General features: G+C 38.1%; 1 protein-coding gene across 5 annotated transcripts in view; it reads left to right on the plus strand.

The window, feature by feature from the left end:
- Positions 1 to 16,591, plus strand: part of PLEKHA5 (pleckstrin homology domain containing A5) — a 241,684-nt gene that overhangs the window by 49,789 nt on the left and 175,304 nt on the right. Inside the window, exon 4 of one of the 5 annotated variants that reach the window (XM_068559802.1) lies at positions 5,271 to 5,493. The exons of the other annotated variants lie outside the window; for them this stretch is intronic. Coding sequence (XP_068415903.1) covers positions 5,271 to 5,310 — 40 coding nt within the window. The 3' untranslated portion in view covers positions 5,311 to 5,493. Of the gene's footprint in view, positions 1 to 5,270; positions 5,494 to 16,591 lie in introns of those variants that run through there. 5 annotated transcript variants of the gene reach the window in all.

Raw genomic sequence — 16,591 nt, forward strand, 5'->3', positions numbered from 1 at the left:
ACAATGCTAAAGCGAATCCTTGATAAGAAAAGTGTTCTCAAAGAGTAAGTTATTAGGAGTAGAATTTAATGGGTCAAAAGGTAAACCCATTTTTAAGGTTCCAATACACATTCCGATACACATTGGTCTCCAAATTGATTGTCTTCAGTATCCATTTTTGTTTGATAAATTAGTCATTTTCTTTTGATTTTAAATACGTTTTTCATTTGTATTTTGATTGTCGTTTCTTTATTGCCAGAGAAGTTTTTGTTCTATTGTAGTGAAATCTATCAGTCTTTTCCTTTTTTGATGTCTGTTTTTGGCGTCATGCTTGGATTTATTCTTGGATTATGAACGTAGCTGTATTTCCTTCTATATGTTTGTGTTTTTATTCTTCATATTTACATTTCTAGTCCACCTGGAAACGGTTTTGCACATAGAGTCTAATCTATTTTTGCCAAGTAGTTGGTTACTAGTCGCAGTAGAATTAACTTTTTTAAATGTATAGGATTGTATGAACACATATAAAACTATTATGAAGTATTTTAAATTATTCTTCTAATTAATGACTAGGATGGAGTACGGGAGAAAGTTTTCAGTTCTCTGGGCCGTTTGAAGCAGAGAGAGCCACATTGCCTCAAACAAAAGGCAACATCACTAAGCATTAAACACTGTATCGTGGAGAAGGTGAAGTCCCTTTCGTTGGCGCAGAGGGTATGGTATGCTCTTAGATTTAGGAAATCTTCTCCATACTCCGAGCTGGTCCCCAGTTATAGGTTTATCATCTAATTACACGAGGCTCTTCTTGGCTGCCATTTCCTGTGCTCTTCATGCCGTCTCACACCGAGTCATGGGGGAGGCGGGTATACTGCGAGGCTGTGTGCTGCGTGAAGTTAAAATAGATTCTTTTTAGTGGAAACTGGGATCATGATAACTTTAGGGACTGTGGGGTTCTTTTTTTGTTTTTCAACTTTGTTCTTTTTTTTTTTTTAACATCTTTATTGGAGTATAATTACTTTACAATGGTGTGTTAGTTTCTGCTGTACAACAAAGTGAATCAGCTCTACATATACATACATCCCCATATCTCCTCCCTCTTGCGTCTCCCTCCCACCCTCCCTATCCCACCCCTCTAGGTGGTCACAAAGCACCGAGCTGATCTCCCTGTGCTATGTGACTGCTTCCCACTAGCTATCTATTTTACATTTGGTAGTGTATATATGTCCATGCCACTCTCTCACTTCGTCCCAGCTTCCCCTTCCCCCTTCCTGTGTCCTCAAGTCCATTATCTACATCTGCGTCTTTATTCCTGTCCTGCCCCTAGGTTCTTCAGAACCCTTTTTTTTCTTTTTTTTTAGATTCCATATATATGTGTTAACATATGGTATTTGTTTTTCTCTTTCTGACTTACTTCACTCTGTATGACAGACTCTAGGTCCACCCACCTCACTACAAATAACTCAATTTCATTTCTTTTGATGGCTGAGTAATATTCCATTGTATATATGTGCCACATCTTCTTTATCTATTCATCTGTCAATGGACACTTAGGTTGCTTCCATGAGGGACTGTGTTTTTAATGAGCACTTTATATTACTTTAATTTCCTTAACCTGTGTGACTATTAAAGTTACTATTAAAAATAACCGAAGTTCTTGAGCCTCTCTAGACATTATATTAACATAATCCTCTCCTTCGGTTTACATAACATGCTTTGAGCAAGTCTGTGTATGTGCAACAACTGTAAGGTCTCTGGAAGAAGAAAGAGGAAACCGTGCTTGCTTGCTGTATTTCGCTTACTCAGCAGTCATGCCCAGGTTCTGTGAGCAACAGAAAGAGAAACAAAATTTGGGTCCTGGACTGATGACTCAAGGGTCAGCTGGAACCACCTGTGCAGCCTCCCAGGCTCACAGTTAGTATTTGTTAAGGTTCCTTGTGCTGCCGGGACAGAAACTCAAGTCTAACCTCATCAAAAGAACTTATTTGTTAAAATGGGTCATTGAAAGGATTCTTGGGGAGCTTGCAGTCTTGAATGAATTGTTGCACAGGCAGATTTTGTGCGGGGCAGGAATCAAGGGCCCTAGCAGTAGGAGCTTCTGAAGTCTCTGGAGTGCTTTCAGTAAGGTGACTCAGCTCTGACCATCTCTTCACTCAAGCCTCAAATTACCAAGAGAGAGAATCAGATTTGCTTGGTGGATGGGAGGACAGAGCCATATGTGGTATCAATAGATTGACTCATAATAATTTGCTGTTATTGGGCTGTTTTTGAACCAAAAAAGCATTTTTTTATGCTTCAACTTTAACAGTACAGATGTGGCCTTTAGGGCTCTTGTAAGTGTCAGGAGAACTGTGAGGTGGTGAGCCTTCCCAACTAATGTCTATTGCATATTCCTTTGATCATCTCAACTCCACGGATCTCATCTGATTTCCTCATGTTCTTTTCCATTTTGCTATAAACACCGAGAAAAACTCTTGACCCTAGATCAGCTTCCCTATGCAGGGAAGCTAAATACTGCTGGGGAAAATGACAACCCTTGAGATGGCCCTCTTCCACTTGTCATTGGATACTGGAGATCTTCCTAGGCGTCATCCTTCTGTAAGGCATCCTTGGTAGTGTGGGTTCTTTCTGGTTGCTGATAATTCCATATTTCATTGCAGGCCGTGTTGCCGTTCTAGTCTAAAAGCATAGTACAGTTACTTAATGGAGAGATTACTTCTTCATACTGGTGCATACTAGTTGAAAGCTTCTATATGTTGTCTCCCCCAACACCCAGCCCCTGAAGGAGATCGTGATTACTTTTGAACCATAGAGTTCAATCCATTAAAGCCATGTGTTTTGAATAGAGACAGCCTTCAGATTGGCTTCAGGATATAAGCTGTTGCAGATAAACAGAAGGAACCAACTCCTGGCTGCCATTTTGCTTCATTTCTTTTGAAGTATTCTCCTTGGCTGACGTAATGGTTTTTGAGATTTACTTTTCATTGAAATCATGTATTTGGATTCCATCAGTGGAAAAAAATTTTTTTCTGCTTTATGTGTAAATAGGCTATCATAATACAACGTAAACTTCAGAGTTTGTACAGCCACAGTGAGTTATACCTTATTTATGCCATAGATGAAACAAATCAATTGTGGCAGGTACATTTGTGGAAACCACAAGAGTCTGAAGTGGACGCAGTTTATTGCTGTGATTTACAAACTAATCGCTATCTAGCAATTTCTTTTGGGTAGGAGAAATAAAAACTTGGTACCAATATCTTTGCCTTTGTTTGAATGTTAAATTTACTTAAAATTCTGTATCTTCCCACGTATTCCTCTTCCCCCATACACACACACCTGCACACGTTCTGATTTTCATAATGCTTTATTACAAATAACATCAATAAGAAAGAGCTCTTCTTTCCCTTATAAGGGAAAGGGTGTAATAGTAGTGGGTAATGCCAAATTTTGAGATTTCTTTTAAAAATGTGTTATATTCAGACATACAGTTAAAGGTAAGTGAATGATGGTGAAATGGTAAATCAGTGATGGTGAAATAGTAAATCAATATTCTGGAGCCAACTTGATGAAATGGAAAAAGCTGGGCTTTGGAATCAGCCAGACTTGGCTTCGAATCCCAGACCAGATTCTAAGCCATCTAACCCCTTTGAGTCTCGTGTTTCTTTTTCTGCAAAGTGAGATTAACTGCTGTCACACAGGATTCAAGTAACATACTTTGAGTTACTTTATAACTTGAAGCCATGCAAACAATGAGATGCAATAGTTATTATTTCAAAATAACTTATGAAAGATAAAACAAATTGCTTGGTTTATTTTATTCTGATAGTAGTCCTAGAAAGTATGTGTCACCTTTCTCTTCTTTTTTACGCTTAAAGAAAAATTGGGTTATCCATAATGGGTTTAGCAGCTTGGCTGATGTCATACAGCTAGTTTAGACCCAGTGGTTAACTTAGACCAATTTTCAGCTTTATCATTGGACCTAAGTGAAGGTCTATTTAAAGATTATCAAGTTAAAAAAAAAAAAAAAAAGGGTGGGGGGAAGTGTTTGTAAACTAAAGCCACCACTAATGAATGGCGTTAGTGTTGCTTGCCTAGTTGGTTTCCGCTGATACTACATGGAAGAGAATCAGAGCCCTCTCTTCCTGTCCAGTACTGGGAGGGTCCCAAACACCTTCTGGCCTTTACCCATCCAGTGTACAGTGATTCGTATGACAGTGCTGAGTTGACTGCCTCTGTCTAGCAGTGGTAGACTCGAGTTTCACATTGACTTCTGAGACACTTTGAAAGATTGGCCAGTGGTTTAATACCTACTTTTCTAGGGAAAAAAACAAACAAACTACTACATTAAATTCAAACATTGAATCTAAGATGAACCCAATTTCATAAACATTAAAATGTGAAACAGAATGTATGTATGCCCCTCCAGGACTTGGAGGGCATTATGCTACGTGAAGTCAGACAGAGAAAGTCAAATGCTGTGTGATGGCACTTACATGTGGAATCTAAAAACACAACAAACTAGTGAATAATACAAAAAAGAAGCAGACCCACAGACACAGAGAACAAACCAGTGGTTACCAACGGGGGGGGAGAGGGAAGGGGGGGAGGGGCAATATAGGGGTAGTGGGGGAGAAAAGGGTTATTATGGGATTATATGAAATCATTTGTGTGAAACTTTTAAAAAGTGTAAAGCACTATAGAATTTAAAGCATCTTTCATTCAATTTAAAAAAATATGTACATCCAGGAAATATATAAATTGAAGAACCCATTAGCGAGTCCTTTTTGTGACCTTGCATGTGTTTATACAATTAGGGTCTCCCAGACCTGTCTTCTGCATCCCACAGGATCATCGGTGGCTCCCGTGAAAGGGCTTAGGTGAAAACCAGGTTAAGATTTAATTGGGCCACAGTCTCTTAGACAGAGCTTGGACTGGGCATCTGTCGGGCCATTACTGATAACCTGCAGTTCTTCTACTTTGTGTACCCTTTTCTCCGCTCTATTTTCTAGAGCAATTTTAGGTTCACAGCGAAATAAAGAGGAAGGAGATTTCCCATATGCCCCCTGCCCCTACACATGCATAGCCTCCCCATTATCAACACTCCTCACCAGAGTCCACTCTTTTCTGTAAACTGTTTGTCGTTCATTCTCTTCTCATTCCTCACGCATTGGTGTGAGATAAGACATGAATGTTAAGCACCATGTGTAGAGAGAAAGCAATATGCAAAAGAAATGAATATTTTATCAGTATTTACTATGCATTGTTGATTGTGTGTGTTCTGTCTGTTCTAGAGCTGCCCAGCAAGCCCTAGCCCTGCGTGAACCACTCTAGGAAGTAGCCTGCATATAAATCCTGCATTAAAATGTCAAACAAGGTCAGGTAGAAACCCTGATCCCAGTGAACTCCATCTCTTGCTAGTTTTCATTTATTGGTAAAACACAAGTGTGTGACCTTTGCTGTATGATCAAAAAAAAATCTTTTTGTGCTTGGCTTATCTGGAATGTTTCTTTTTCCCCCCCTTAAATTAAAAAATAAACCCTGTACCAAACCTATACTTGGGTATTGAAGTTTCTGCGAGTATTTTGTTTCTAAACAAAAAAGTTGGAAGTATAAGAATGAACGAGGTAAAAACGTTTAATTGTATGAGGGACACTGGTAAGGTAGCAATTCAGAAGAATCTTAATGACGCCATTTTTATCTTGGTCCTTGACTTTAGCCTAATTAAATTGTGGGAAACTCGGGTCGTAAATTGAAGAGTCACAGTCTTCAATTGGAAAGGTTTCTTCTTAACCTCTGGAGTGGAATATGGATCACCCATCTGACTTGTGGTAGGTGGGATGGTGTTTTATTTATAGAGGTTCATTTTCAACCTGGCCTTAAAGACATTCAGTGAATAATTTAATGGCTTTCTTTTGTGTTTTAAGTTTTGATTGATCATATTTACACTCTGTGTTTACAGAGTGGTTTTTTTTTTCCCTGTAAACAAACTGTAAGGGGGAAAAAAAGAGCATCAGTGACTATGATTATCTAAGGTTTTGTTGTTGGGCATTTCAACCCAGTTAATGGAGATCAATAAATTTCTGCACAAAATATGACTGAATTCTCCCTGTAATTATTTTATAGGTAATTTATCATCCTTCAGTTTTGGAGTCCACATGATTTTTTGAAACTTGGCTGTCTTTCCTCGTATACTTCAGTTAAAAGTGAGCAGCCTGGCTGGGAGGGTAGTTGAATTACTTGCGAGGATGACTGTGCCACAACTCATATGCTTCAAAAACCACAGCTGTAAAACTCCTGTTTATAGTTGTCATCTGTTACTGTTGCTAATTTCTGACTGTCTTTGGGGATTTGGCCAATAAGACAATTGCACAAAGTTCATAAAATCTTAAGTGAAAATTTTTCTGCAGTTTAAGATGTAAAATGAGAATCATAGCTACAGTAGAGATAGAGATATTTCTCCTAGTCTCTTTCTTTCCCCTACTCCAGAGAGAAACCCCAAACAGCCTGGCTTGACTTAATGGGGCGGGGGTGGGGAGGTGCTAGAGAAAAACAGCTTTTTTTTTTATAGCTTGAGAACTGTAATGCCAACTTATGTCCCCCCAAACGGAGATTATTAAGAAGAAATCAGTTGAGGGGGTGAGCATTTAAATTCTGTCACAGACTTTGATAAAAGGTCTGGGAATCATGGAGACGATCAGCTCCTTTAACTGCACCTGGGAAGATTTTAATATTTTTTTTTAATATGAGGATAAAGAAACACTTGATATTGGCTGTGAGTTCCAACAACACCCTGTAAGAATAGCTGCTTGTAAGTATAGATTTACCCTACGTAAGACAGCTGAATTAGCTCTTCTGAAATTTATGTGGATTTATTTATATATTTATTTAATTTAAGCCAGAAATATGTTTTAAAAGAACAAAGTAAGAGGACTCATACTACTTGTTTTCAAGGCTTACTCTAAAGCCACAGTAATCAAGACAGTGTGACCTCAGGGAAAGTCTATACAATAATAATAATATAGCAGTGGGGTAAAATAGTCTAGAAGGAGACCCATAGAAATATGGTCAATTTATTTATTTATCTTTACAAAGGTGCAAAGGTATTGCAGTGAAGAAAGGTTAGTCTTTTTAACAAGCAGTGCTGGGACCACTGGACATTCATATGCAAAAAAAAGAGAGAGAGAGAACTTCAACCCCGTATCTTATGCTTTATATAAAAATCCAAATGGATCATAGATCTAATTTTTAAAACCATAAAACTTCTAGAAGAAAACATAGGAGATACTCTTTGTGATAACATGAATACTATATTCTCTACCATGTTCAGTGGGTCAGTCATGTGCTGTTGGGTTCTTAAGTTAGTGGTAGTGATTGTCACCCTTGTGCCGGGACTGTGTTTTACACCTGGGCAATAGAATGGGAAGATTTTTTTTTTTTTTTTGTAAGGAAAATCTCTCCTGATTTTCCTTTCTTATTTATATAGACTCAGGCACACAAAATTGTGCCATCTGTTTATGGGAAAATACTGTTTTAATTTCTTTTTGTTGCTAATTTTCAACCTTTGCCCATCAGAATAGTAAGGAAAGGATCTTCAGAAAAAGACTGGCTCCATTCTTGGAGCCAGCTACAGCTGAGGGTGGAGACGCCAGTTCTAGCTGGGACCAGCGCTTTTTTCCCCCAGACAAAGCCATGACATGGTGCTAGTGCTTTTTATTAGCAAAAAGATCTCAAGATGCACAAATCACTCACCATTCGAAACTGTCACTATCCTACTAACTAACCCCTTTGACTCCCTGGAACCGAGTCAGGAGAGAACAGCCTGGGGATGGCCTAAAGTGTCATGTTTGATTTATAGTAATTAGCCACCTCTTCAGAGGAAGCACCATGTATTTTTATCTTTTAAGGCTTGAGTTTGGCCAAGTCTCATTGGGATCCAATTCATGTTAGTAGTGCAGAAAGGTCAGGAGCTACACCCTGTGCCCTCAGCCATCAAAAATCAAATAGTTAAGTTTCAAGTGTTGGAAATGTGCATTTTTCACCGTTCGATTCTCATAAACTGAAGCTACTGTTGCCATAGCAATGATTTTCCACCTACATAAAATTTGTGTTTGAGACTTTTTTTTAAACACAGTTTTTAAAACTATAAAATGAATAAGCATAGGCATCATAGTCCTGAAATAATTATTCAAATGGGAGAAAGGTGATTTGTGTTTAATAACTTTATGAGTGGAAACATGAAAACTCGATCACAAATCTCAATTGATTTTATGGGTAGGAACATAAAGTCGAATACAAGTCTAGTTAAATGTGATACATCTCATTTAAAACAACGGTTGAAAAAATTAACATAGATGCCAGTGAGTGGCATGATATTATTCCAGCAACAAGAAGCTTTTAATAGCAGTGGGCTCTTAAATAGGCTTATTTTTTATTCCTGCTAAACTACTCATAAAATGATTATAGAGAAAATTTGAAGATGGTTAAGTTAATGCTTTGAATATATTTAGTATATGTGTGTTTTCGCAAGTTCCTAATATATTGAGTACTTTAAAAAAAATGAAACGTCTAGGAAATGAGATATTACAATGTTGATAATCTTGTTATGATTTAGTTTTATTTTTTTAAATACACATATTTTTTATTATTTATATTTATTATTTATTTTTTACTGTGTAATGATCAAGTTATTTCATTATGTCCTTCTATAGCTATTTCATGGTTCTATGAATCTGTGAAGAAAATGTTGAAAGCTCTTAGATTTATGGGATTTATACCTGGAAGCAGTCTCAGGGATCATTCTGCCCAACTTTTTCATTTTATTGAATGAGGAGCTGATTCTTTGAGGCTGAGGTGACACCTATGGGTTATTCAGCTTATTGGAGCAGAGCTGAGACCGGCATTAGATGGACCCTGGCCTCTTGGCTGTTCCGCTGCATGATGCTGTGTCCCTGTTAGTTCCTTCCACACTAGAGTGCCACTTGGTTGCATTTTTATTGATCTTTACAATAGAGTTATACATATAAAAACAAATCTACACGTGGTCATTTCTGTTGGACTTGGACAGGAGTAAGTACAAGAATTCTTAACAAGCAATTCAAATGACAAGAAAACTACAGCCGATTTTCATAATTATTTTTGTAATGAGAGAAATTTTATCGAGTGACCTTGAATATGTAGCACTGTAAAATATTTGATTCCCAGTAAGAAAATAATGAGCAGACTAGTAGAAAATGTGGGTAAAAGATGGGAACAGTGAAAGTCAACTCACACTAAAACAAATACAGATAGCCACTAAAACAACGCCAGCTGGAATGAGCTATCTTATTCACCTATCAGATTGGCCAAGAATTAAGTGTGGTAATGCCTCATATTAGTGAAGGCATAGGGAAATAGTCATTCTCTTTTACTACCTGTGGGAATAGTCAGATATAAAATGCTCATAACCTTTGATCTGTAAATTCTATGGCTGCAACTTTGTCCTACAAATATAATAGTAATAGTATGAAGTTAAAGTTTTCATATAGTTTATAATGATGTGCAAGGATGGTTATTGAAGTTTTGTTTTTATACACTTACACAGATCAAAAAAAAGCAAAAACTGCTAATTGCTCAAGTATCTTTTAATAATGAACTAGTTATATAAATTATAGAACCGTAGAAAATAATAGAAAATATAGGTAGCAGTAGATCGGTATGTGTTGAAGTCCAAGATTTATTAAGAGGAAAAAACAAGCAAGTTTTAGAGATGTTTGTATACTAATAAAGATATACATATTTATGTTCTTTCTATTTAAAAATTCTGGTAAGATACAAATGAAAATGTTAGTAATAATGTATGTCTTCTGGGTTTTATTGGGTTTTGATGAGGAATATTGAAGATAGAGCAGAGGAGACTTCCCTTTTCACTTTAAATCTTTCTGTACTTTGTGAAATATACATATATATATGTGTGTGTGTGTACTCTCTACACATATGTTGTTTTTGTTAAATTTTTTTAAACAGTAAGGTGTGTTCATTGTTAAAATTGATTTTGCTTATTAACTGCAAGTGAGAAGATCTTCCCTTATTTTGAAGTAATTTTGAAAAATTTGTTCTTGATTTCTTTATAAGTTAATTTCTCTTAAAGAAAAAGCATATTTAATTCCAGCATTTAATTAAAGTTATTGAGAGTCAACCAGAAAAGTTTCAAAATCAGTAGAATTCTACCCCAATCACGTCCTATACCCCAGTCTTCATTCAGGAAGAGGTGTCTAAGAAGTACATATATCAAAAGTCATAGAGGTAATTTTATTCTTTGACTCTGTAATTCCATTTCTGGGTCTAGGTGCTAAAGAAATAAAAATTTTAAATCTTCATAATAGTAGAAAATGACTGTAATACAAATGTCTAGCAATTGACTCCCATTGACCAAACCGTGAGATAAGACGGAATGTTATGTTGTCTTTACAAATACTGAACACAGATAAGGTATGCATACAAAATAGTACCAGTGGTTAAAATAATGCTTTTTGAGTGCATTTGAGTACCAGACATGCATGGTAGAAACCAGGTTTCCTATTGTATTATATCTAGACATTGCCTCTGTTTGATAGAAAAGGAAACTAAGGGTGAGGGGAACTCAGCAGTTGTCATGCAGATGAGCTTTGTTTTGAAGCCCCAGTGTCGAAGCCCATCAGCTCCCACTCCAATCCATCCATACACTCACAGCGCATGCTGTCCCTCAGGAAGAAGTTCTGCACTCGTCTTTTGGAAATATTGCTTAAATGATCAGTAATAATGATTTTAAAGCACACCAAGAGTAGATCTGGAGCCTCTTTGAACTCTGGGACACCCAAGTGGTGGTTCCCTCCATATCTCATTTCCAATTTATAGCTGAGAATAATCAGACCTGTACTATGACCTCTGTGTACTTCTATAGTTATAATTTATAGGCAGATTTGTAATTTGAAGGATAATTCATAATAAATGATTTTCCTACTCAAAAATGCTTGATTTATCTTTCCTGTGGTAGGAGTACTTGCTGCCATTGTTAATTTTCTGTGATTTAGGCAACACGGATGATCAGTTTCTGTGTGCATACCTTTGTGAGTTAACTCTAGAGGTATATATGGTCCTAGCTTTGAAAATGAGCAGATCATTCATTATGGAGTTGAGCCTGTGATGGTGTCCCCATCATTTCCGTACTCCAGTTTGCAGCTTCTGCTGCTCCTGGTCTGCAGTGATCAGGTTTCAGAGGCCACTGAGCACTGCACCCCACCCTCCCCCGCAGCCTTCAGGGCTGGAACCAACCCCCAGCCCCCACTCTAGCAGTCCCCTTGGTCCGTTACTCCTGTGTGCTGCTCAAGTATTATCGTTTCCTTTGTGCATCTGTGACATGAAAGAAGTGGAGGAAGAACTGCTAGCAAAACACATGTTTATAAAAGTGTAACACAGGGGCTTCCCTGGTGGCGCAGTGGTTGGGAGTCTGCCTGCCGGTGCGGGGGACGCGGGTTCGGGCCCTGGTCTGGGAGGATCCCACGTGCCGCGGAGCGGCTGGGCCCGTGAGCCACAATTGCTGGGCCTGCGCGTCTGGAGCCTGTGCTCCGCAGCGGGAGAGGCTGCGACGGTGAGAGGCCCGCACGCCGCGGTGGGGAGTCGCCCCCGCTTGCCGCGGCTGGAGAGGGCCCTCGCGCAGAGGCGAAGACCCAGCACAGACAAGAATAAATAAATAAATAAATAATTTAAAAAAAAAAGTGTAACACAGATGTTGGTTTGATTTTCACTCGTACCTTCCATTTTGTTCAGAATTCATTATTCCCCAGGTGAAAGCTGCAGAGAGAGAGATGAAATGTCAAGCTAATCTCATCATTAGTTAAAGACATATTCAGGGATTTTTGAATTCTAGGCTAGCATACTCAATTTCTAGAAAAACAGGGGAATCAAGACCTAGAGAAAACAAACAACCCAATCAAAAAATGGGCAGAAGGCTTCCCTGGTGGCACAGTGGTTGAGAACCTGCCTGCCAATGCAGGGGACACGGGTTCAAGCCCTGGTCCGGGAAGATCCCACATGCCGCGGAGCAACTAAGCCTGTGCACCACAACCACTGAGCCTGCGCATCTGGAGCCGTGCTCCGCAGCGAGAGGCCGCGACAGTGAGAGGCCCACGCACCGCGATGAAGAGTGGCCCCCGCTCGCCACAGCTGGAGAAAGCCCTCGCACAGAAACGAAGAACCAACACAGTCAAAAATAAATAAATTAATTAAAAAAAAAAATGGGCAGAAGACCTGAATAGACATTTCTCCAAAGAAGACATACAGATGGCCAAAAAGCACATGAAAAGATGCTGAACATCGCTAATTATTAGAGAAATGCAAATCAAAACTACAGTGAGGTACCACCTCACATCAGTCAGAATGGCCATCATTAAAAAGTCTACAAATAACAAATGCTGGAGAGGGTGTGGAGAAAAGGGAACCCTCTTGCACTGTTGGTGGGAATGTAAACTGGTACAGCCACTATGGAGAACAGTATGGAGGCTCCTTAAAAAACTAAAAATAGAGCTACCATATGATCCAGCTGTCCCAGTCCTGGGCATATATCTGGAGAAAACTATAATTCCAAAAGATACATGTTCATTGCAACAGTGTTTACAATAGCCGAGATATGGAAGCAACCTAAATGCCCATCGACAGATGAATGAATAAAGAAGATGTGGTACATATATACAATGGAATATTACTCAGCCATAAAAAAGAATGAAATAGTGCCATTTGCAGCCACATGGATGAATCTAGAGATTATCGTACTAGGTGAAGTAAGTCAGAGAAAGACAAATATCATATGATATTGCTTATATGTGGAATCTAAAAAAATGATACAAATGAACTTATTTACAAAACAGAAACAGACTCACAGATTTAGAAAAGAAACTTACGGTTATCAAAGGGGAAAGGTGCAGGGGGAGGGATAAATTAGGAGTTTGGGATTAACATATACACACTACTATATATAAAATAGATAATCAACAAGGACCTACTGTATAGCACAGGGAACTCTACTAAATATTCTGTAATAACATAAATGGGAAAAGAATCTGAAAAAGAATATATAACTGAATCACTTTGCTGTACACCTGAAACTAACATAGCATTGTAAATCAACTATATTCCAATACGAAATTAAAAAAAAAAAAGACCTGAGAGACGGATTGCAACCGTGGGGCTTCCATGAAATAGGCTGTGCGGTAGGATGCTTGACCACGCTTTCCAAGGGGGTAGTTAATTTTATTCTTAATTTTTATGGTTGAAGTTACAAAATCCATGTAATGAAACAGATTGTGCTGATGTGCACAGAGGTAGTATGGAACCTGCTCACCTCTGTTTGGTGAGATAGTGACAGGGTTTTCCTTGTTGACGTGCATCTGTCCTGAGCCGAAAGTGGTAGAACTTCGGCTTCCTCCATTTCACTTCCCATCTCTCTCACTGGGTGTTAGTTTCTTCATCTCTACAGAGGAGGTGTGGGCTATCATGTGATGATGTCTGTTAATTGCTTTCTTTAAAAAGGAGAAAAGAAGAAGAAGTAGAATTATTTATAGTGAGTGGTGGTATGTTAGTCTAATTAGTTGAAATCTAGAAAGCCATGTATATCTTACTTACTTGGTTTATTCTGTTTGGGAATAGAAACCAAATGCTCTGGAGAAAGCAGGGAAAATCTTATCTTTGTCTTGTTTTAATTGCAAACACACATTGCCTCTTTGAGAAATTCTTATGACTCTTCTTATGACTAATGATTACATTACATTTTAAAGCAAGGCATTTAATTCCTTGGCACTGGGAAATCAGTTTTGGGGGTTACAGTTTTTTTAAGTGTGAAATTGACTCTTTTATAACTATTCTTGAATACTTTTCCATTCCTTTTTCTTTTTTTTTTTTTTTTTTTTGATTCCGTGCATTATTGTTAAAGACCTTGGCATAACAATATTATTTGTATTGAAACAGAAGAAACAAGTGTGATACTCTGGGATCACAATTTTATAAATTTATGCATACTGCTAAAGACTGGAGGGGAGCCTGAAAAACATTTGGAATTGCAAAAGAATGAAGTGTTAGTTAAATATAGATTTTTGGGATATAGATTTTTCCCTGGTGCATGGGGGCAGAAATGGGCTTTTCCAGTAGTTAACAAGTAAGTTAATTTCAGGGTAGTTGAGATTTAACCTCTTATTTGTAACAGAATAGTAATATAACTTTTTTTGTGTGAAAGAGATACAGAAAAAAGAAATAGAATGAGGTAGAAGGTAACCTGATAAATTTATATGAAAAAATGGCATTTATTTAAGCAAAAGTCTTTCAGAGCCTCCCTCCTCTCCTATATAATTAATGTTATACTTAGTTTTATGCTTCGTACCAGAGTGCAGTATACCAGTGATTTTTTTAGAGCTTGGGAGTGCCAGAGGTAGTAAGCAAATCTCAAACTGTCAGCTTTGAGATTTATTATGTGTGTCTGCTAGTTGAGTCCAAAAGGGCTTAACAGCTGAATATAGATTTTTAAATCACCGTTGGGATTTAAATTTTTACTCTGAAAGACTAGGTCATTTGACAGTAGTCAAGGGCATTTTCATTCTCAAGACTGTTATGCAGGCCCAGCAGAAAGCTCCTCCATCAGCCCACGAGGGGCGTCATTCTCTGGGCTGAGGCGTACTAATCTGGGGTATTTCACACACAAAAATAATACAACACAGGGGGATTTGTTCTGTAGACTGATCCAGCAAGTGGGTTTTAAATTGGCAGCACGCAGACAGGAAACAATTGGTCCAGATACCGAGGATTAAAGGTATTTAGAATGTGTATTGTGTTATTGCGTTTGAATGTGCAAGAAATTTTTACACCTGGAAGTTTGTTTTAGGAACTCACCAATATAAAGACTGATCAGTTGGGGAAAAAAATTTGACAGTGATTATTGCAATTACATTTTCAAAGATACATGCAGTACATTGATGATGTAAAATATGTTGGTTACGTGAGATTTTTAAATTAAATGACTGGATGCAATATACATATTTTAAAAAATATATATCTATATTTATATAGATCTTTGAACTATAGTCTTTTCTTTTAAAGAGAAGAAAGGTTCTGCAGGCTGTGCTTCTTATTCACTGGTTCCTCAACAGACATCCGCAACAGCATTCAAACTTGGGCTCATCAGAGACCAACCAAGTCAGACCCCTCTGGTGTGGAGCCTGGGGGTCTACTTTTCAAGAACCCCTCAGATGATTACGGTGCACAGCCAGGCTTCCGAGCCACTGTTCTAAAGTTCCGTGTGTGAAACATGGAAAGGCACATAGTTGAAAGAAATCTTGTAGTTACCTTGTAGTAATTGTAAAAAGAAAAAAAAAATCAGTTTAGTTCTTTAATATTCTGGAAAATATCAGATTAAAAAGAATACCTCCTTCTCCAAGAAATAATTTCATTCCTTACCTGAGATGCCCAGAACTAAACATAACCAAATAGAAGATGGCAGAACAGCTGATAGCTACAGACCAACACTGGCATGAGTTAGACTTGAGCTAGGCTTAGATTATCAAGCAAGTTAAATTCAGCACTAAGCTGAGGTTAAAGGGGGGAGGCATGTGAGTAAATGAAGTAGAACAGTAGTACTGTGTTACCTTTTAAAGAAGTTTGAAATCTCTGGTTGAATGAAGCATAGTAATTTCATAGAACTGAAGGCTTAAGGTACAGTGACTCACTATAATTAAAAGTGGAAATGCTGGAAAGCATGAATGTGGCTATGTTGATTATTATTTTGGTATTTTAAAATGCGTTGCATGGAACAGGTTAGTACATTAATCTAAGATAGTTAAGGTAAGGTCATGTAAAGAAATGTCACTAGAAACCTGAGAAAAGTGAAATGGCATCAGGCATTTATAATTACAAGCAAGGATAAATTTGCCTGGGTTCGTGTTTTGGTACCAGTGGTTGGGGCAGGGGTGGTAAACAGAAAGATATTTTTGCTGACTGGTCACGCAACTGTGGGTCAGATGTGACTCATTTCATCCATTAGCTTAATCAGTAAAACTGAGTGTGTTTAGATCTGGAGGAATTCAAAGATGATTACTACATAGTCCTTGCTCTCAAGAAACCTGTAGGTAAATAAGATAATATAGGTGTGTAGGTGAATAGAACATATATCAGTAACAACAATAACAGCACGTTGACTTTTTTCATTGATACAGCAGTTGAAAAAGGGGTTTGTTTACTGGAGAAGCCAGTGCTAGAAGGGTTAACTCATGTACCGTCAGTTGTTAAAGTCATAGTATTTAAGTGGATAAATAAAATGGTGCTTAAGAAAATATGTTAAGGATCTGATCTGGGAGCGGGGGAATCGGTCAGGAGGGGAAAAGGGAAAGATGGTAAAAGGAGGTACTGCTTCGTGGTGATCTCTGTATTGCAGTACCGGGGATTGGGAGTTGGGGTCCATCTGGTGGAAATAGAGGCATCGCTTGGCGCTGCGGAATAGGTCGCAAGGTCCAACCTTCTGGGAGAAGGGAAGGTAATGATTAGCCGTATCACTTGTGTCGGCCAAGTGAACTAAGATTGAAGGAGGAAGCCACTTCTTGAAGGCAACTGCAGTAAA

Source organism: Eschrichtius robustus, chromosome 13, assembly GCF_028021215.1.
Source record: "Eschrichtius robustus isolate mEscRob2 chromosome 13, mEscRob2.pri, whole genome shotgun sequence".
Taxonomy (NCBI): domain Eukaryota; kingdom Metazoa; phylum Chordata; class Mammalia; order Artiodactyla; family Eschrichtiidae; genus Eschrichtius; species Eschrichtius robustus.